Source organism: Schistocerca serialis, chromosome 3 (genome assembly GCF_023864345.2).
Source record: "Schistocerca serialis cubense isolate TAMUIC-IGC-003099 chromosome 3, iqSchSeri2.2, whole genome shotgun sequence".
NCBI classification, from domain to species: domain Eukaryota; kingdom Metazoa; phylum Arthropoda; class Insecta; order Orthoptera; family Acrididae; genus Schistocerca; species Schistocerca serialis.
This window is the reverse complement of record NC_064640.1, coordinates 65,742,177-65,765,265: the sequence shown is the minus strand read 5'-3', so window position 1 is coordinate 65,765,265 and position 23,089 is coordinate 65,742,177. Positions and strand designations below refer to the sequence as shown.

Genomic DNA, 23,089 nt, shown 5'->3' with positions numbered 1-23,089 from the left:
AAAATAATAATACATTACACATTACTGCAATGAAATGGTGCAGAAGTTAGATCATACGTGTCAGTTGGTTCTACTGGGAAATTCATCAATGGAGTAGAAGTAGTTGGCCACCAATAAATTCTTTAGGCTTCTCTTAAACTGAATTTCATTGGTTGTTAAGCTTTTTATGGCTGCTGGCAAGTTACTGAAAATGTGTGTTCCTGAACAATGCACATCTTTTTGTACAAGAGTGACTGACTTTAAATCCTTGTGAAGATTTTTCTTATTTTTAGTATTGATTCCATGAACTGAGCTGTTGGTTTGAAAAAGTGATATATATTTTAATGGCAAATTTCATTAAGGAATAAATATATTGGGAAGCAGTAGTTAGTATCCCTAGTTCCTTAAACAGGCCTCTACAGGATGTTCTTGAGTTCACACCACATATAACTCTTATTGCACATTTTTGTGTCCAGAAAACTTTAGCTTTGCTTGATAAATTACCCCACAAAATACACTCCTGGAAATTGAAATAAGAACACCGTGAATTCATTGTCCCAGGAAGGGGAAACTTTATTGACACATTCCTGGGGTCAGATACATCACATGATCACACTGACAGAACCACAGGCACAGAGACACAGGCAACAGAGCATGCACAATGTCGGCACTAGTACAGTGTATATGCACCTTTCGCAGCAATGCAGGCTGCTATTCTCCCATGGAGACTATCGTAGAGATGCTGGATGTAGTCCTGTGGAACGGCTTGCCATGCCATTTCCACCTGGCACCTCAGTTGGACCAGCGTTCGTGCTGGACGTGCAGACCGCGTGAGACGACGCTTCATCCAGTCCCAAACATGCTCAATGGGGGACAGATCCGGAGATCTTGCTGGCCAGGGTAGTTGACTTACACCTTCTAGAGCACGTTGGGTGGCACGGGATACATGCGGACGTGCATTGTCCTGTTGGAACAGCAAGTTCCCTTGCCGGTCTAGGAATGGTAGAACGATGGGTTCGATGACGGTTTGGATGTACCGTGCACTATTCAGTGTCCCCTCGACGATCACCAGTGGTGTACGTCCAGTGTAGGAGATCGCTCCCCACACCATGATGCCGGGTGTTGGCCCTGTGTGCCTCGGTCGTATGCAGTCCTGATTGTGGCGCTCACCTGCACGGCGCCAAACACGCATACCACCATCATTGGCACCAAGGCAGAAGCGACTCTCATCGCTGAAGACGACACGTCTCCATTCGTCCCTCCATTCACGCCTGTCGTGACACCACTGGAGGCAGGCTGCACGATGTTGGGGGGTGAGCGGAAGACGGCCTAACGGTGTGCGGGACCGTAGCCCAGCTTCATGGAGACGGTTGCGAATGGTCCTCGCCGATACCCCAGGAGCAACAGTGTCCCTAATTTGCTGGGAAGTGGCGGTGCGGTCCCCCACGGCACTGCGTAGGATCCTACGGTCTTGGCGTGCATCCGTGCGTCGCTGCGGTCCGGTCCCAGGTCGACGGGCACGTGCACCTTCCGCCGACCACTGGCGACAACATCGATGTACTGTGGAGACCTCACGCCCCACATGTTGAGCAATTCGGCGGTACGTCCACCCGGCCTTCCGCATGCCCACTATACGCCCTCGCTCAAAGTCCGTCAACTGCACATACGGTTCACGTCCACGCTGTCGCGGCATGCTACCAGTGTTAAAGACTGCGATGGAGCTCCGTATGCCACGGCAAACTGGCTGACACTGACGGCGGCGGTGCACAAATGCTGCGCAGCTAGCGCAATTCGACGGCCAACACCGCGGTTCCTGGTGTGTCCGCTGTGCCGTGCGTGTGATCATTGCTTGTACAGCCCTCTCGCAGTGTCCGGAGCAAGTATGGTGGGTCTGACACACCGGTGTCAATGTGTTCTTTTTTCCATTTCCAGGAGTGTAATTCCATATGACATTATGGAGTGAAAGTAGGCATAGTATGCCAGCTTTTTCGTTTTTATATCCCCTAGGTCTGACAGAATTGGCATTGCAAATAGAGATTTGTTTAGACAGTTCAGCAGTTGAATTTATTATCAAGCTGTAATCCCAAGAATTTAACACTGTCCATTTCTTCTATCTGCTTGTCATCATATGTTAGGCATATACTCATGGGACACTCCTTACAAGTTCTGAACTGCATGTAATGTGTTTTTTCAAAGTTTAGTGACAAAGAATTGGCTAGGAACCAGTGATTAATGTCCACAAATATTTTATTAGCCAATGTTTCTGAAACTACACATGATTTGCTATTTATTGCAATGTTTGTATCATCGGCTAACAAAATAAACTTGGCATCTGGTAATGTTACTGATGAAAGGTCATTATATACACAAGAAAAGGTAAGGGCCCAAAGATGTAACCTTGTGGGACCCCACATGTAATTAGTTCACAGTTGAATGATGCCTGATAGCTTAATACATGTCTCTTTCCTAATACCACCCTTTGTTTTCTGCGAGAGTTATAAGATTTGAACCATTTTGCAGTGTTTCCTGTTACACCATAATATTCTAATTTACTTAAAAGGATATAGTGATTTACACAGTCAAATGCCTTTGACAGATCACGAAATATACCAGTTGCCTGCAATTTTTTGTCTAATGAATTAAGCACATTTTCACTGTAAGTGTAGATAGCCTTCTCAATATCAGAACCCATTAGAAATCCGAACTGCGACTTTGACAGTATGTCATTTGTGATAAATGTTGTAAAGCAGATTGTACATTACCTTTCCTAAAATTTTTGAGAATTTTGGAAAAACTGAAATTGGACAGAAATTTCACACTATTTCTTTATCTCCCTTCTTAAACAGTGGCTTAACTTCAGCATATTTCAACCATTCAAGAAATATTCCACTAATGAACAACTAGAATGAGATTTTCACTCTGCAGCGGAGTGTGCGCTGATATGAAACTTCCTGGCAGATTAAAACTGTGTGCCTGACCGAGACTCGAACTCAGGACCTTTGCCTTTCGCGGGCAAGTGCTCTACCAACTGAGCTACTGAAGCACGACTCACGCCCGGTACTCACAGCTTTACTTCTGCCAGTACCTCATCTCCTACCTTCCATACTTTACAGAAGCTCTCCTGCGAAACTTGCAGAACTAGCACTCCTGAAAGAAAGGATATTGTGGAGACACAATACACCACTTACGTACATTTTTGACATCCATGCACGACTCACCACACACTTCCATCAATTGGCGATGGGTTTCAATCGGTGCCCTTTGCGTTCAAAAACCAAATAACTGTGCACAATTTGCACTTGGCAGTAACATCCAACAGGAGATCCATTCTCAATGGCCGCCAAGCCAAGACTGAGCACCTCAGCGTGGCATGCTAAAGTTTATACATGGCGTGTGAAGCACTCGTCATAACAGTGTGACCAACTATCACACAAACAGAGTTCTGTACTTATAAAAAAATAGGAGACCTTACTTTTGGGATTACCCTCGTATGTATGTATGGCCTCCTTAACAACACAAACCTAGAAAGATGATGCTGGGGACAACATTTCCATCTGTTCGTAAAGCACACAATGTCCCGTGTCCAGGCAATGCTCTGCTACCACTGATTTATCAGGTTGCCCCAGGCGTGTATGACGATGTTGTTCGATGCAACATTCTTGCACAGTTCGGCATGTCTGTCCAATGTAAGATTTTCCACATTGGCATGGGATTTTATACACACCACATTTCCTAAGGCCAAGGTCGTCTTTGACCGAGCACAATAAATTACTCAATTTTGCTGGTGCTGTGCGAGTTACACAATACGATCCGACAGCAAACCCGAGAAGCATATTTGCAACAAATCTGACAGGAAAACATGAAAAGTAACACAAGGAGACATGGTGTCTTTGGTAGAATACCATAACTTCGAAAACATTGGAAACTGGAGAAAAGAAAAAAAAACTCAATTCAAATGACTAACAAACATATTCAATAGCTAGAAGCTCAACATAAGATACAGAAAATTACAGCTCACCTCTATTGTGGCATAATCATAACTTGCTGCTGCTAAATTAATGAACTCTGCAAACAATGACAGAACTGGTTCTTTGTTAAAAAAAGTAACTTCTGACCAAACAACAGCAACGGATAGCAAGCCAGTGACAACTGCCATCAGTTTTAGAATATAGTTCTGAAGCACGCACTTCCAGTACCATTCTGTGGGGAAAAACACACATTACTAAAACACAAAATTCAATGTCATCAACTTAGGTGTGATCATTTTATGTAAAACAAAAACTTTATATTAGGCTGTTAAAGATTAGGTGAATTAACTTTAACTGACAAGGAAGCAAACACAAATGGAAGTAAAACTGACTGCAAGGTGAGCACAAAAACTGTCATTTACAACTCAATGAAAAAGAAAAATGCAGCAGAAAATTATTTTAAATAAAGGATGCTATTGTCAGCTGAAGAACAATCACTGTAACACCTCCACCCCTTTTTTCAATGTGCAATAAGAGCAAATTAAATTTAAGATAAATATATTTTTGTGCAGTTGATGTGTTTTCTATATGTCCTATTCAATGTATACAATGCCCATTATGGGCAAACAGTCCAAAACATGTTACATTAATTGCAAAAAAATGTTGTATGTTCAAATTTTTAAAAAAATCTGTGTCCTCTTGTACCTAAACCATTCCATGATACATTTATACAGCAATGGTAGAAAATAAATCAGCCAATACGGCAGTGGTGATTCATATTTGCTACCCATCATTTATGCAAGTTTAAGAATTGGGTGAATAAATCATTAAACACTGAACTATTTTCAAGATACGTATATACTGTATACACATAATAATATTCATGGGAACTCCTTAATCTATACATATTACAGTACTAAATTAAAGTTGGGAATTTTGATACAGAGTTCACCAACATATAGACTGAGTCAAAAGGAAGATTTGCATATGCAGTTTATTACTGTTACGCCAGCCAAGTCATCCACTTGTAGACACTTTGTGCTAACTGTGAAAAGAAGGAGCATGTCCCTCATGATACCTAAAAGGATGTCTCAATAACACCCCAATTCCCAATTTAATGTTATGTTTAAACTATCAATATCAGCAACTCTGAATTGTTTTTGTTAATGAAAATTTCTAGGTTTAATACAAATACTGGAAGCAGCAAAGTTAACAATTCATTTTATAGTTGAGGGACTGAACAGTCAATAGGTACAAACAAGACAGAAAACATTACTAAGCTTTCAGACAATAAATTGGAGGGTGATTCAAAAGTCCATTAACATTTGAAAATTCAATACTTCATGGAATAATGTCGGTAGAGAGGTAAAATTGACACACTGCTCGAAATGACATGGGATTTTAATGAAACAAAAAAAGTGCACAAAATGACCAACAGAAGGTACTTCATATGACACAAATGCAATAATTATCATAATATCTGATTTTTAGCAAACAAAATTCTTTGTAAGAAATGCTCAACAGGTCCACTGTCATTCATCAACAATACCTGTTGTTGAGGGATAATGCTGTGAACAGCACTGTACAGTGTATCATTAGGTATGGTGAGAAACTGCCAACGGATGTTGTCTTTGTATTTTAGCATGCCTAACGGGGTCGGACAATTGCGGTAGACTTGCGACTTCAGGTAACCCCACAACCTATAATCAAAGTGACTGAGATCTGGAGACCTGGGAGACCAAGCATGACGTGCACAGCAGCTCAGAATGTGATCCTCACCAAACAATCTGTATTGAGAGGAAGGAGGGGGGCAAGGGTGTGGAGTTGAGTATATTGAGCTCACTTGCATGTTCAGCCACTGGGATGTCGACTCTGGCTATGACGGGACTGGAAAACGGTGTGCTAGGAGATTGCATATGACACGTCTTGCTTTCTGCATCTTCCAGAGGGGTATGACTCATGAGTCAGGAGGTTGAGAGTAGGTGTGGCATAAGGATGAATGAGGCTACTTCATGGTATGGGTGAGCAGCAGACTACCACTTTGGCAGAAGTGGGAAAGTTTTGTATGGGGGAAGGATGTTTGTCATTTCCTGGCACAACGACAGATAGCAGAAACCCTAGAAAAAGACAGTTTCAGTTTTTTCAGTATGCAGTGATGTTTGGTAATGAGAGGGAGTACTACTATGCAGCTGGTTCATGGGGGTGTTATAGGGTTAAGGACACGTGTGTAAAGGGTGCAAGAGATTCATTAGTGGACTAGGGTTTGGAGAGCAGCGACAGTTTGTGAAGACCCTGATGAGAGCACCACCATACTGCACAAGGGATTGCTCATCACTGCAGATGTAATGTCTGTGCATCAGCAGAGTGTATGGGAGGGATCTTACAGCGTTTAAGGGATGACAACTATGAAAATGAAAGTACTGTTGGTGGCCAGTAGGCTTCACATGGATGGAGGTTTTTATAGATAGGCTTACCATACATCCAGGATTAGCTTGGACACTCCTGGTTTTTCACTGCTGTCTGGGGTTGCAAAAATATCTGGGATTTGAGAATTTTATGACTGGTGAGGTTCATTTTCTTCTTTTCTTCTTCTCCTTTTTCTTTAAATTTTAGACCTATATGTTCAAAATCACGTTTCTCATATGGCTGTGCCTCTCTCAGCCAACCTTGGAGAAAGTGCTGACATTGATGGGGAGGCGTGGCTACCAATCCCGACACAACTTTTCACTTACTGTTAGGAATTTGGCAACACATCAAGCACAATGTGTGTGTATTGTTTTCATGTGTGAAGTGTTTCAAATATGCATTTTTGACATTTTATCTCTATTTGGTTTTTGTTTCATTCTTTATTTATTTTATTTACATGAATTGGTCAATTAAGGACCGCATAACATGTTCACTTTTTCTTTCTTTCTTCTTGGGCTGCTCTTCTGCCTGCTGCCATTTTTGCCACATGTTCAGCTGTTAGTTTCCTGTTGGTCTCTGGTTTGGAGCCTCCTGAAAAACCACGAATTCAGTTATTGCCTTGCTGTATTTGTCCCTATTCATTGCATCCATTTCTGTAAGTCCAAGTTCTCTGAGGTCTTTCTTTATTCCTTACCAACATTTTCTTCATTAATCTGTCATCGTCCATTCTCACCAGATGACCAAAAAACATCAGCCTTCTCTTTCTCATTTCCGTTGTGGCTGGTTTAATAAATTGGTAGATCTCATTGCTCATCTTTACCCATTTTTCACCAATTTTTTTGTGTTCACTAAGAAACTTCCTCAGAATTACTCTTTCCTGGTTCTCGAGGTCATCTATTAGTCCTTTGTTCTTGAGGGAGAGTGTGTCTGTTGCAGACTGAACTTCTTTTTTTCTTCTCCTTTTTCTTTAAATTTTAGACCTATATGTTCAAAATCACGTTTCTCGTATGGCTGTGCCTCTCTCAGCCAACCTTGGAGAAAGTGCCGACATTGATGGGGAGGCGTGGCTACCAATCCCGACACAACTTTTCACTTACTGTTAGGAATTTGGCAACACATCAAGCACAATGTGTGTGTATTGTTTTCATGTGTGAAGTGTTTCAAATATGCATTTTTGACATTTTATCTCTATTTGGTTTTTGTTTCATTCTTTATTTATTTTATTTACATGAATTAGTCAATTAAGGACCGCATAACAAATTCTATTTCATGTTCACTTTTCCTTTCTTTCTTCTTGGGCTGCTCTTCTGCCTGCTGCCATTTTTGCCGCATCCATTTCTGTAAGTCCAAGTTCACTGAGGTCTTTCTTTATTCCTTACCAACATTTTCTTCGTTAATCTGTCATCGTCCATTCTCACCAGATGACCAAAAAACATCAGCCTTCTCTTTCTCATTTCCGTTGTGGCTGGTTTAATAAATTGGTAGATCTCATTGCTCATCTTTACCCATTTTTCACCAATTTTTTGTGTTCACTAAGAATCTTCCTCAGAATTACTCTTTCCTTCTTCTCGAGGTCATCTATTAGTCCTTTGTTCTTGAGGGAGAGTGTCTCTGCTGCAGATTGAACTTCTGTTCTCGTCACTGTATTGTAGTGTAATAACTTTGTATTTTGAGACAGACATTTTTTATTGTACAGCTTCTGTGTTAAAATGTGTACCCTCCTAAGTTTAGCTAATCAAAGTTTGACATCTTCTTTCTCTATGCCAGTATCCGTTATTGTTTCTCCCAATTATTTAAAGTGTTTGACCCTTTCGATACATCCAATAATTGTGTGCAATTCTTTGATTTCCATATATTTGTTAGACATGAACACAGTTTTTTCCTTGTGATACCTGTAAACCAAATTTAGCTGCATGCCTTGCTAAGATTTCTATTTGTTTAATTGCATCTGCTATATTTGTAGATAGGAGAGCAATATCATCTGCAAAAGCTAGTGCATGTATCGTAAGGCCTTTAAATGATCCTCCAAAAGAAATTCCCTTTACTTTTTGTTGTGTGTATTCCTCCAATGTCTCCCTGATGTTGAACAGAATTGGGGAGAGTCCATCCCCTTGTCTCAAACCTGTTTGAATTTTAAAAGGTTCACAAATCTTGCCTCAAAATTTGATTTTGGACTTGGTATCTGTCAGTGTTGCTTTACTATATATTTAGTTTTTCTGTCAATTCCAAATTCCTCTAGAGTTCTAATGAGGCTTTCTCTGTCTACAGAGTCATACACTTTTCTAAAATCAATAAATGTCGTAACATGTAGTTGATCAGCGTGTGTTCTAATTATGTTTTTAAGGTTAATAATTTGCTACAAACAGCTACTCCCTTTTCTAGATCCACCTTGGTATTCTCCTATCTGTGCATGTAGAACTGGTTCAATCCTATTTATTAATATCTTGGAAAGGACCTTTTATGGAATGGATAGACGGGAAAGCCCCTTTTTGTGAACTGGATGTATAAGTGCCGTCCTCCAATCTTCTGGGATCTTCTCAGTTCTCCAAATTTTCTTAATAATTGTATCGAGGTGTAGTGCTACTTTTGCCTCACCTAGTTTCTAAAGTTCAGCTGTGATTCCATCTTCACCAGAAGATTTGTTGTTCTTGAGGGATTTTATAGCTTGCCAGACTTCATTTAGAGTTGGTGGATATGATTCTGCAGGGATTTCTTCGGGAGTTTTGAATTTCGGTTTCTCTGAAGGTGCTTTACAGTTGACAAGGTCTTTGAAATAGTATGCTAAAATGTTGCAGTTATCTTGGTCATTTGTACCTAATTTCCCTGATTTAAACTGAGTGGTTCGTAACCTTTCTGGTGTCTTTTGAAAGATTGGTAATAGTCTCTGGATTTGTTTTGAGTGAAGTACACCTGCATTTGTTGAAGGGATAGTCATTCATACAGTTTCTTTTCGTTTCTGATTGTGTAGGAGGCTAGTTTTCTACCTTCTCTGAACCTTTTCAGGTTGTTTTGTGTCGGATTTGATTTAAATTTTTGCCATAGCTTTCGTCCGTTTTCCAAAGCTTCATTGCACTTTTCATTCCACCAGATATTCTTGTGTTTAGTTTTGGTTGGAAGAGATTCATTTGCAGCTTTCATTATTTGAGACTTCATTTTGTCCCATGTCTCACCTTTCAATTGTGATTTGAAATAATTTTGAGTATCAGCATCAATATTCCTGGTTTCAAAATGCTTTCTCATATGTTTATTATTATTTCTTCCTGAATTTGGGATGAATTTAATTTTAGACTTAACAAGATAGTGTTTTGTATCTATTTTGGCTCCTTTCTGCAGCTTAATATTTTGAATTATCTTAAATTCTCTTCTAGAAATGGCCATGTGGTCAATTTGGAACTCTCCATCGAGTTGATTTGGTGCTTTCCACGTCTTCATCTTCTTTGGATGTACCTTGAAGTGTATAGTCATAATTTTGAGGTTGAAGATTTGGCAGAGTTCCACAAGTCTTATTCCATTGTTGTTTGTCCTCTTATGCACCAGGTATTCTACAATGCTGTTTTTTTATTTCTTCTCCTTGCCGTGCTGTGCATTAAAATCCCTGAGCAGAATGATGACATTTTCCTTTGGAATCTTCTGGATCATGTATTTCTAGTTCTTCCCAGATAGTCTGTACTTTGTTTGGATTTTTTTTTTTTGTCAATATTTGTTGGAGCATGAGCACTCACTAGTGTATACATTTTGTTTTTACATTTGATTGTCAGTGTTGAGAGCCTGTTGGACGTAGAGCTGAAGTTTGCTATGGACTCCATTATATTTCTTCTAACAATAAAACAGTGTACCTAATAGAGGGCATTTTCCAAAGATATACTCTGCTGGTTTTCCTTTATAAATTCTGTAATTGCCCGTTTCAAAGGAATTTTCATCAGTATAGTGAGTTTCTTGTAGTGCTAGAATTTGGATATTATGGTGCTTGAATCAGTTCTTGATGATTTCCTGTTTTGATCAGTGAGTTAATGTTCAGTGATCCTATATTATATTTCTTCTTCAATTTGAGTTTTTCAGGTCGATAAAACAAGAGCAGAAATTGAAGGCTCCCCAGAATATGAAATGCCTGCTTGCAACCTGAGGTCGAGAGATTTTACTCCCTGGGGTAATTTGATAATCCATAAAATTTGTAAGGTTGGAGTGGTGGAGCTCTCCGAAGATTGCTCGAGATACAACTGGAGTGTTAATCCAGAGGGTCTGTTTTGGTCCACGAGAGCTATTTTATTTCACTCAAGTCCACTGGCAAACCAGTGAGGACCCCCCCAATCCGCCACCCGGGGACGCGCCACGTCGGAGTAGCACCTCTCTGCCTGTTATGACAGCATAAGAGGTTCATTCTTTAGCAATGGAAAAAAGTGTCTCTCTTTAATGTTAATCTGCAACAGGAATACAAATTATTGAAATTGTGTAATGACAGTAACAATGAATGTGTGTATTGCGTACTATGTACTGGATAATTTTCTGTTGCATATAAAGGAAAAGGTAATATTACAAACAATGTGAAAACAGCTAAACATAGAAGTGCTATAAATGCTGCTACTTCAACAAACATATGAGATTCTTTAAATCCAAAGATGGCTATTGTGACCTGCAGTGTGTTGCTAAGGGCTACACTTTCATACCACACTAACATACACAAACTCAGTTTCAAAATACCAGACTGCACACCTAAACTGTTTAAAAACTTATATTACTCAACATTTTCATCTGCTACAATTATATATTATATTTGATAATGTGGTGTGTTCTTTGGAAAACAATCATATAACAGTGATGATGGATAGCTCAAACTGAAGTGAACTTGTTCCAATCGTTTTTAAATTTTGATGAAATATTGGGTGAAACTGCTCAAATTAATACTCAGTGTATTTTTTCACATAGCGCAAAAAATAAAGTTGAAGAATATTAGTTTGTTATACTGCTGATGCCTTCAGAAAAGTTCAAAGTTATTTAGACAGACCTATCTAGTATTTTAGGCATTGGGTTATTCAGGCCCACACTGTACATAAACCATTTCTGAGGAAAGTTTTCTAGTGAAAAATACAACTGTATAGATGAAGTTTAATGTTTCATTAAACACTTAAATCTTTTAAGTAATTTCAAAAATATGTCATGGGTTGGACCCAAAACAATATGGTAAGCCTATTTCCAGACCTATCAAAAAGTGGAGATTAACATCTGAGAAAGTGGCACTCTGGGATGAGGACAGGACTGTACTTACACACAGCCATTTTGTGTGCACAACCACCAACGGGCTGTCGACCACAATAAACAGCCACTGACTAACTGAGACCAAGAGTAGAGCCTACTGGCCCGTATCTGAACATACTACTGTGCACAATATATTTCACTTCAATGTCTCCTGCACATCGATGCTATCTAGGTCTAAATTACGGAGACAGATATTGTCCTTAAAATGCATCATTTGGTCCAGCAGTACTACTGGTCTCAATCTCTGCTAGACCCCTGTCCCACACTCACCTCCGTTTTTGTCCCTATGCCCCCTCCCCTCCCCCCAATTCTTCACACATTCCACAGTCATACTTTCATACCGCAGTCTCTCTCTTCCTCCATTTTATCTTCCCTTTTCAGTCCATTACTTCATGACAATGTCCGTTCACATGCAACTCCCCCTGCCCACACCAGTGTGATCACACTAGTGCCACATGCCTATCCTGCACACTTGTCTCCCCCTCTCAACTGTCAGCCACCCTCCCCTCCAGTCCTCCCTCACCCACCTTTTCCCTTTCTTGAGCTCCACTCAACACAACCCCTCACACACTAGTCCAGCTGCAGTACCGATACAATGCAACCAGTCAGGAAATTGTAGCTGTATGTATGACTGTCAGTGCTTCGTCTATATGGCGAGAGTTTACTTTCAATCCAGTACCTGAAATGTTTTTGTAGTTTTCAAAGGCATCCCTATGTAAAACCACAGATTAAAATAGTAAACAGCAGATCAGCACAAAGGACAGCACAAACTATTCTTTTTTTCTGGAAGCAAGAAATCACAAGTATGCAAGATAAACTGTATTCTAAATTGTGTGTCAATATTCATGATAGGATAATCCTGTGGGAAAGGCCAGCTGTTGAAACCAAACACATGCCTTTTACAGGCTATGCTTTACCAATTGAGTCACCCAGACAAATCTATTTGAGCTTCTCATATTAATCTCACAATTAAGTCTTTCTTTCCATTCCACATTCCATACATGTTCTCCTGGTAACTCTAAAGGCTAGCACAGCTGGGATACTGACTATGACAGAGAGACTGGATTTCCCAAAACTTCATGGTTCTTAAACTATCATTATCATTCAGCAGAGTGAATATGTTCATAGTAGTAAAAGATATAAATTGTCTTCACCAATTGTAGGTGTGTATATCAAATTCAGCAATGCAGGTCGCACTGGTCGGAAAGTAGGCCTAAATACATGATCACGATTCTCTTGATTGTATGCAATGTCTTCCAGTTCAAAGATTTTTTCCACAAGAATAGTCCACTGTGTCTCAGTGCGATGATATGTTTGTAAGGTCTTTAGAACCTGAAAACAAAGGAATTATTAAATATTAGTGAGCGTTCCATTACTGCGATTCAAATATAGTGCAAACAGTACATTCTCAAACTAATATGTATGTGATGGAGACACTTAACATTTATGTCATCTCTCTTGGATGCCTATGTGCTACTTAGGGCAATTTTGTAAGGTCTGCATGTTATGGGGAACTATTAATATCACCATTGTTATCCTTGATGATGTAACCTGTATGTGTCCTAAGATCCGATGATGGCGGCTTTAGTTTCGCCAAAACCAGTAATCATGGAATAAAAAGAATTCTTGCGATCTTGGCTACCAGTTTATTGTTTTACAACCATCTACATTGCTCCCACATGAGCACAATGTGCTCCCTACAAAATTCTCAAACTACTTCATGACATAAGTTTTATAAATGTTATTCAAAGATATCTGCAGTGCGTAATACAGTTTAAGTACATTTACTTAACAAGGATTTCCACACGGATTCATCGTATTACACATTTCTATAAAATACATTGAAAATTTTTTTGTATATGTAGACAGTACATGAAGAAAACTCATTTTTATAACAAAGACGGTGAAGTTACATCACCATCTATAAAGCTTTGTAAGCCATTTTTATAATGAAGATAGTACTGTTTGCATCTCTATTAACTTCTGGGCATCCCTCCAACATCTGAGCATAATTCTGTACTACAGTAATTTTTCTTGTTCCTCACAGATGTTCCTCTGGTTTGTGAAATGTGCCATTCAGATACATGATGGTTCTTTGGGGCATTATTTGATCTTCATAATACAGCTCATCTTTGGTATCTTTTTCCCTTAGTAATAATTCACTACGCCTGTTTCAAACGATCTTAATGAAACTTGGAAGGTATGTGGAGGAGCAAAAGAGTGCGATACATACTTTTTGTTTGCGCCCAATTTCATTTTTACGTGGTAAAAAACATTCCTAAAGATAATTTGGCATATTGGGTTTAGAGAGAATATCTTCAAAATGATGACAAATTTAAAAAAATCATATAAAAGTTGACAAGTAATTAATTTTCTTGAATCAACTTCTGAAATAATTTGAAATTTTGCAAAATATCTCACCACCATTAATTAACTCTGAAGATAAAAACTCTTATTTCAACACAAATTAATAAAGTTTTCAAACTACATACATTCATTTTTGGAAAATAAGCTGTACAAAATGCTTTGTGAGTATTTTCAACATATCTATTTCAAATATCTGAACAATCATACCTATTTCAATTATCTATTTTACTTATATTTGTTTAAATTTAAATTGTTATTTTACATTCATTCCTGTTGTTGGAGCTTCAAATTTATCCTGGGTTGCAGGATCCTTATAGGGCTTCATTCGAAGTGTGTGGACCATATCTCTGATCTTTTGTCATCTTGTCTCGGGCTCAAAATCTTCAACTTCATAAGTAACATCAGACAACTGTCTTACAACCTTATAAGGTCCAAAGTACCGCCTGAGAAGTTTCTCAGAGAGACCAACCTTCCGAACAGGCATGAAGATCCAGATAATGCCACCAGGCTGGTAAACAACAGGGCGGTGGCTTGCATCATACCTTTGGCAATTGTTTTCTTGAGCCGGCAGCATGCAGAGTCGAGCTAACTGCTGAGCTTCCTCAGCTCTGATTAACACCTGGCCGATGAAGTTGTCGTCCACATCATCAGGATGTAATGGAAACACAGTGTCCATCATCGTAGTCACCTCACACCCATGCACCAGGAAAAATGGCGTAAATCCTGTGGTTTCTTTTTTGGCGGTATTGTATGCAAACGTCACGAAAGGTAGTACCTCATCCCAGTTGCTCTGGTCAACAATGATGAACATTGATAGCATGTCGGCCAAGGTCTTATTAAGGCGTTCAGTAAGCCTGTTAGTCTGCGGATGGTAGGCAGTCATCCTGTGATGAGTAATGTTGCACCGGCAGTTTATCTCTGTGCAAAGATTCTAATGTTGCAGAAACTGTGGTGTAGTGGTTATAATACTAGACTTTTGAATAGAGGGTTGTGAGTTCAAAACTCACCTGAACTGTAAAATTTTAATTTCTATATTCAGTTCGAGTACATTCTAGAAGTATCCACAAATATCAAGAATCATTGTACTGGAATGTTCCGTAACTGTATATATACGTATGTGTTCTGGCTGGAGGCAGTTCACTCCGTGCTCTTGTATGTGCAAGTGCTGAATAAACCTTTGTTAAGTAAAGTTAGTGTTCATCATTCAGCTAATTACACCTTCTTCTTTGTGACATTATTCCGGTGGGGATGCTGGTAACAATCCCAGTACCTCTCACTTGGCTTGTGGATTTACTGCTTACTGCAAGTGGTCGCCTTACCATTAGGCTATGCGAGCATGACTCAAAGCCAGACCCAAACTTCCATATGTCGTCAACTGTGTCTACAACCAGCACTCGTACATTAATTATGCATATTTCTGTATAGGGGAGACCTTTTAATTGAAAGTCATTTTCGTGGGGCATGCAAGTCTGAAGGAACATTACACCATACTTCTACACAACAGAGACACTGCAATACCGTATTTATCCACTGGCACCAGGCAAGTGATTTTCAATTTAAAGGTCTTGCCTGTAAGAAAATATATATAACAAATGTACAAGTGAAAGTTGTACACACATGGTTGATGACAAATGGAAGTACCTTTATTTTCATCACTCAATTATCTGAAGGAACATTACAACATACTTCAGAACAACATAGGCACTGCAATATTGTAAATACTGTACAGGTCAAAAGATATCTCAAAGGTGTTTTATTTCCCAGCAATGGAGAAATATCTGTATTATTGTTACAGTCTTGTGGTGGTCAATGTGAAAGAATTGTTTAGAGCTTTGCACCTGAGGACAAGGAACTTGTACTTCTGGTGGTCCCAAAGCGCTCGATGGCACGGGGACAGCTGTGGGAGGTATACAGCTTTCGAAGCTGGAACAACTTTGTGAGAAGATTTTTAGATCTAGTTCTGTTGAATGATTATGTCAACCTCTACTAGAGAAACAATATAATCAAGTTGCAGTCATTAGTACATAATCAATTACCTTTGCCAAGGCTTAGAAATGTACTGAAATATGCCTGATACAAATCAGGATATTCAGAAGATCACCCGTGATAGTTTGAAATGCTGCTGAATTTTGTTTGATATTTCTTCTCCATCGTGTATACTATGCAAAAGATATTTCATTCACTTTATGTCTATTGTGTAAAAAAATGTTACAGATTATCATTACTGTAATTATTTTCTATTATAATAATGAGTTAATCAAACAATGGAAAATCCAGGATAGAATGTAACAATACGGGAAGGAAAGTGGTAGTTTCAGCTCTCTGAGACTGCAGATGTGTGTGCAAGTTGCACGTGTGTGTGTGTGTGTGTGTGTGTGTGTGTGTGTGTGTGTGTGTGTGCTGCTGACAAAGGCCTTAATGGCCGAAAGCTATGATTGTGTGAATTTTTTTATTGTGCCTATCGCGGCTCAGCATCTCTGCTATACGGTGAGTAGCAACTTTCCTTCTCGTATTATAATAATGAGTTAGTTACTATTTTCAATTAACAAAATACACATATGTGAAACAGTAAAATAAAAAACAAAAAAATCTAAATGTAAAATATAAAATAACAATTTAAAACATAAAACAAATATAAGTAAAATAGATAATTAGAATAGTAATGAATGTTCTGATATTTTAATTAGGTACGTTGAAAATACTCAGACAGCACATAGTGTACAGCTTATTTTCCAAAGATGGTATTTCAGAAACCAGCTTTGCATAGAGCTTGAAAGCTTTATAAATTTATGTTTTAACAAAAGTTTTCATTTTTTTGAAATTAATTAATGGTGGTGGGTTATTTTGCAAAATTCAATTTATTATGAGAGCTGATTACACAGTTTTCAAGAAAAGTAATTATATATCAGCTTTTATAACAAAAACATCTTTTATACATATCATTGTTTTGACGATATTCCCTCTAAACCTAAAGTGCCAATTTACATTTTGGGGTGTGTTTTACCCCTTAAAGGTGAAACTGGGCACAAAAAAAGTATTTCATTATTTTCCCCCCTCTACACTACCACCAAGTTTCATCAAGATCATTTAATGTCATTTGGGAGTGTCCCCTTGTTAGCAATGACTACAGAAACGTGTTGGATATGAGGAGCTGCTTGACCATTTTACCACATTCTTTTTAGCACCCCACAAACAGTTACTGTGCTAGCTAAACTGCTCTGAGCACACAAAGTCACAAGTGGTTCCTTCTGATGATTTCATGCAAATTTTACAACCACTCTGTGCAATGCTCATTTGCCCCTGTCCATCAGTACATGAGATCTGCCTGGTCTTGGCTTAGTTATGGTTGTTTCTTTACGTATTCACTTCACAGTCACAACACCTACTTGGGTAGCTTTAAAAGGGTTGAAATGTGTCTGATGAATTTGTTAGCCAGTTGACATCCAATGAGTAGTCCACATTCAAAGTCACTGAGCTCTCCTGACTGCTGTTACTGTTTCTTTACCAACAATACAGTATTCCATGACTCCTTTTATACTGATGCATCCACATCTCATGATATCTATTGGTTGATCCTATGTTACAAATTGGTGTTCAGATATTTTCAGTCAGAGAGTCAGAGAGAGAGAGAGAGAGAGAGAGAGAGAGAGAGAGAGAGAGAGAGAGAGAGAGAGAGAGAGAGAGAGAGACACCAATTACTTGCAGTCTCCTTCACTACATGAGAGAGATGAAGACAGTATGGATTTGGAACAGAAGGGAAAAAGAAGCAGGTTGAGATGATGATAATGATGATGATGATGATTATGATGATCATCCTACCAGGAATGAACTAGATTCCCTTGGTGAAGAGAGGTGTTGAACCTTATTAATGAGTGAACACAGCAACCAAGTTTCAAATGGCAAAATATTAATCATGTAGTGAAGGAGACTGCAAGTAATTGGTCTAATGTGAAATAATTTATTTTATTATACAATTTACAGGACCTAATAGGAAATGAAGTTAAATGAATGATCCTAAAAGTTTGAGATTCACTTTTGTCTTCTATTGTAGTCATGTTTCTTCAGTGTCTTCAACCAGAACATACTCAGCACATACAGTACATAGTACTCCTTGTTTCTTTTTGCACAGAAAAACAGATATCTATTTACATAATAATGCTGCTATCTAGTTAGGAAGCAACAAACATGATGTGACTGTTTGTGATTAATTCAGATAATTAGCTGAGCAAACTCCACATGATCACTAATGTTATTTCTGCCCATAGTTTTCTTCAAGATAGAAGGAATACATTGAAAGTTTGATACAATTCTAGTTTCCATTATTCTCATCCCAAATTTATATTATGGACCACTAAATTACTGGTTTCCAAGCAAATGGTTGTGCTCCAACTATTCCTGTGACATTATTAGCCTCATGCAACCCTTTGTCGATTTTTTTTATTCAAAAATGTAGTCAGTGGGTAACTCTAAATAACACATTTTGCACATGGATTCTCTTCCAGTTTAAATGTTGTATTGATACATTTCTTCTAGGTACTGCACTTTATTCCAACTTGTCTCTCACACAGTGAGGCAACAGAACAGTACCAACAGTTAGCTTCCTACGATAATCACTACCAGTATCACTTTAGTAAATTTCAATTTAATTCTAGCTTCCTACAATAATCTATTAATTATTAAGCTTACTTCTCTCTGCTGGCAGCATCGGCCTCTTAAATATCTCCCCTTTCCCTTATTTCCACCCTAACCTGTTTCAAATACGCTAATTACATTTCTCCTCTTACGACATAGGATACACAGTGACACACAGCCGTCACTATTATTGGTCATATTCTCCTTGCACCGAATACCACTAATCCATTTTCTATACTCCCGCAACCTCAGGAAATCTCTTGCAGTCGCCTTTCTTTTGGCACTCGCGGAGTCACAAACAGGGCGCGCAAAATCTCGGACACCCCTGTATTATGTCACTTGGCGGAAGCACCGGCCAGTGCCCCTCGCGGCAGGTAGTGCCTAACAAAGGGACAAACCAGTCTGCCACCCTACTCCAGGCTGCTCAGCGGAACGCATCAGAGCTTTTAGCAGCTCACTGCAACATCCAGTCTTTACCTGCACATTACGAAGAACTTAGCCTCCTCTTCAACCAACTAAACTACCACGTAATCCTCTTATCCGAAACGTGGTTGAAACCACACATATCCTCTGCATCTATTCATCTCCCAGGGTACATATTTCTTAGGGCAGACAGATCAAAAAAGCGAGGTGGCGGGGTCGGCGCGTATATACGAACAGATCTCAAAGCGAAAGTCTTATGTACGTCAAATCCTGCTGAAGAAAAAGAGGCTGAATTCATGTTCATTGAAATAAATATACAAAGTCGGAAATTCTTGACTGGCATCGTGTACAAGCTGCCAAAAATAAACTCAATGAGTTCCTTCCAGTCGGAATTACATTCACTCCAGTGTCAATACGAACATGTCATCGTAATGGGTGACTTGAACGTAGACCTGCTAAGAGACACTCCCTCCGCAATAAACCTAAGAAGATTGTTTAGTTGCAATAGCATGAACATTCTTCCATTACAACCTACACACCATACGGCGCGCAGTCATACTCTTATAGACGTAATCGCAACGAAACAGACTGACAAAGTAAGAGATGTTGGTCAAACATCGGCCCCTGGCCTCTCAGCACATGATGTAATATTCCTGGCCTACTCTGTGCAGCCCCCAAGGATCAAACCGCGTTACATAACTTGTAGGAACATGAAACGTATTGACCTCGATGCTCTAACAGCCAATTGCTCAGAAATATCATGGCATCAAATAATCAGAGAACCTACAATCGACGGCGAAATTAACGAACTTGGTGATAAACTCACTGCCCTCTATGACAAACATGCACCTGTGCGCACAATCCGTGTAAGAAAATCTCCTGCTCCATGGCTGACAACTGAATTACGTCAAATGATGACTAATAGGGATGCTGCCCACAGGTGTTTCAAGGCAGATCCGAAACCCGAGCGTTTCGAAGAATACAGAAAGCTACGGAACAGAGTGAAACAATGCATTCGCAATGCTAAAATCAGGCACGCTCGCTCCCTTGTATGCAGCGATCTGACGCCCATGACTCTATGGAAGAATCTCCGTAGCTTGGGGGTCGGAAAGGCAAAATCGCAAACTACTTTTCACGTGTCAGCTAACGAATTAAATGAATTCTTCTCTGCACCTCTGAATACCAGCACGGCTGATAATTACCGTCCACAAGAATCCCCAAACAGGATAACTAACAACGATAGCTTCCATCTAAAACATGTAACAACAAATACGACAAGAAAAGCAATAATGAGAATCTCTTCTGATGCAATAGGCAACGACAGTATCGGTATAACCATGATTAAGAATGTTGCCGATATCTTAGTACCTGTCTTAACTGACATATTTAATTTTTCCCTCGTGAACAGAATATACCCCACTGCATGGAAAAGAAGCATAATTCGACCCATCCCTAAGATCGAAAACCCACAACTGCCTAGTGATTACCGACCAATTAGCATACTGCCTGCTGTTTCCAAAGCACTCGAATATGTTGTTCATGACCAAATCACTGAACACTTGCATGAATTCAGCCTATATCACAAATTTCAATCCGGTTTCCGTAAACATCACAGCACAAACACTGCTCTAATTAAAGTAACAGATGACCTGAAATGTGCCATCGACAATCGAAAGGCAACAATATTGACGCTACTGGACTTCAGCAAAGCTTTTGACACTGTTAACTTTGACATATTGCTCAGAAAAATGCAACAGCTTAATTTCTCTGATAGTGCAATGAGATGGTTTGAAAGCTACTTAAAAGACAGACAGCAATGTGTTGTCTGCGTAAATGAAAAATCTTCCTGGAAACATGTTTCCTCGGGAGTGCCACAAGGATCAGTCTTAGGACCACTTTTGTTTTCTTTATATGTCAACAATATTTCGTCGGTTCTGTCCTCCTGTAAATATCATTTCTATGCCGACGACCTCCAGCTCTACCTAAGCGTCAGACCTGAAGACGTAAACACTGCAATCGCTCAGATGAATGATGATCTGTCTTCGGTAGTGACATGGGCGAAAAGCCTGGGGCTTAAACTAAATGCAAAAAAGACGCAAGTAATCTTAATAGCCCATCAGAAATTAATAAGTTCAGATTTCTGCGAACGGCTACCTCCTATTCTGCTCGACGGTACTCCAATACCATATCAGAAAACAGTGAAGAACTTGGGTGTAGCTTTGGATGAGCATCTCAACTGGGCGGAGAATACAGTCGCAGTGTGCCGAAAGACGTTTGCTTGTCTCTATGCTCTCAAAAAGTTTCAGAACATATTTCCACAGGACTTGAAACACCAGCTCATGCAAGCACTCGTTCTACCGAACCTCCACTATTGTGATGTGATTCAACAAGGCACGAGTAGTGAAAACAAAAGACGGCTAGAGCTAACCATGAATGCCTGTGTGCGTTACACCTGCAACATTCGCCGATATGATCATGTTAGTGCTTCATACTCCGAGCTAAAGTGGCTACGGCCGGACAAATTGCGTGACTACCACACTCTATGTCTACTTCACAGACTCCTCGTCGCGCAAGCACCCCAGTACCTTGCTTCAGAGATTAAAAACCTGTCATGTCATCATAATCGAAACACGAGGTCACTCTTATTTGGTATCCTAACTGTGCCCACTCACAAAACAAAAACTTTTGCAAACTCCTTCTCAGTTGCCGCTGTCCGCCTCTGGAACAAACTGCCCCTTACCCTGTGCAAAATTCAATCTCCTGCTGCTTTTAAGAAGAAGTTGAAGCATTTCCTACTATCATCCTCATAAAATTCTCCACAAAATTAATGTACCAGGCCAATCCTCTCATCTGTCAAATAGCAAAGCTAGCGTCTCCTATCTTGCTCCTGAGATGCCTTCCTCTTCATCTATCTCTATTAGCCAGGCAATCTTCTTTTCCTTTATATTTCCTTAATTATGTTTCATCATGTCTATTCTTCTCCTCCCTTCACCACGAGTCTCCCTCATACTCCCTGCTGCCAGCACTCCCATCTAAAATTTGTCTCTTCAATAATATCTAATTATAACAGTACTTATGATCTACGAATATAAACTCTATATGTATGTATTTTTCCAGGTGTACCTTTCTAATTGTTTATTTCACTTTTTGTACTAGATGTAGTTTAACATGCCTACTAAAACGTATGAATGTAAAATAAGTAGAATGCCTGGTTAGATGTAAGAGAGGGCCTGATGGCCCTAATCTTGCCAGGTTAAATAAATCAATACATAAATAAATAAAGTTAAACATATTACCAAAGAAAAATTATGTGCAATAAATTGCACAAGACCTATACATTATGCGGCTTGAAGTCCTCAGACGACCCCTTGAACAGACAATGTCCAGTGTCATTATGCATCTGAGTGGGTAGGAGAGCATTAACAACTAGTCCACATTATATATACATTTTTTGTCAGAGATGAATGACTGAGAATGGAGCATGACTGTAGGTGTTGACAAGTTTGAGTGTTCTGTCACAAAGGAGTTAAAGGAATTGAGTGTGCTCTGATCTAACATTAGTGATGTTCTTGAAAAATGGAAATGAGAGGGAAGCACTTAAAACAATTCTCTGACAGGACCAAGAAACTGACTGTACGTATCTCCAAACCCAAAAGTGTTCTAGGCATACCAAACATCAGACATCATTGCCAATTATAGCTGAAAATTTCTGATGCACCACAAGTGCACATGTCAGTAACAGAGGTGACAAGACTCAGATTTTGTAGTCGTGCTAACGCTTTAATGCCAAAAGATCATGAGAATGAATGTTGGACAACACTGTAGGTGTTAAATGCAGTGCCCTCATTGGTCTTGAGATTAGTTGAAGGTTATATGTTTCATGAAACACTACCGAGAAAATGTAGAACACAAATATTTGCAGCTGACTGCAGAATGATTCTGTTGCCACCAACATACTTTTTGTGTAAGGACTGCGAAGAGAGGCTAAGAGAAATTAGGGTTCATGTGGAGGCATGCAGACAGATGTTTTTCAAAGGTTCCATTTGTTAGCACAACAGGAA

At 39.3% G+C, this 23,089-nt stretch overlaps 1 protein-coding gene across 1 annotated transcript in view; it reads right to left on the bottom strand.

Moving 5' to 3' along the window:
* LOC126469716 (LMBR1 domain-containing protein 2 homolog) overlaps positions 1 to 23,089 on the bottom strand; it is a 111,393-nt gene that overhangs the window by 21,589 nt on the left and 66,715 nt on the right. The window contains exons 6-7 of the mRNA XM_050096906.1: positions 12,761 to 12,938; positions 3,998 to 4,179 (exon numbers count right to left, since the gene is read on the bottom strand). Coding sequence (XP_049952863.1) covers positions 3,998 to 4,179; positions 12,761 to 12,938 — 360 coding nt within the window. The remainder of the gene's footprint in view (positions 1 to 3,997; positions 4,180 to 12,760; positions 12,939 to 23,089) is intronic.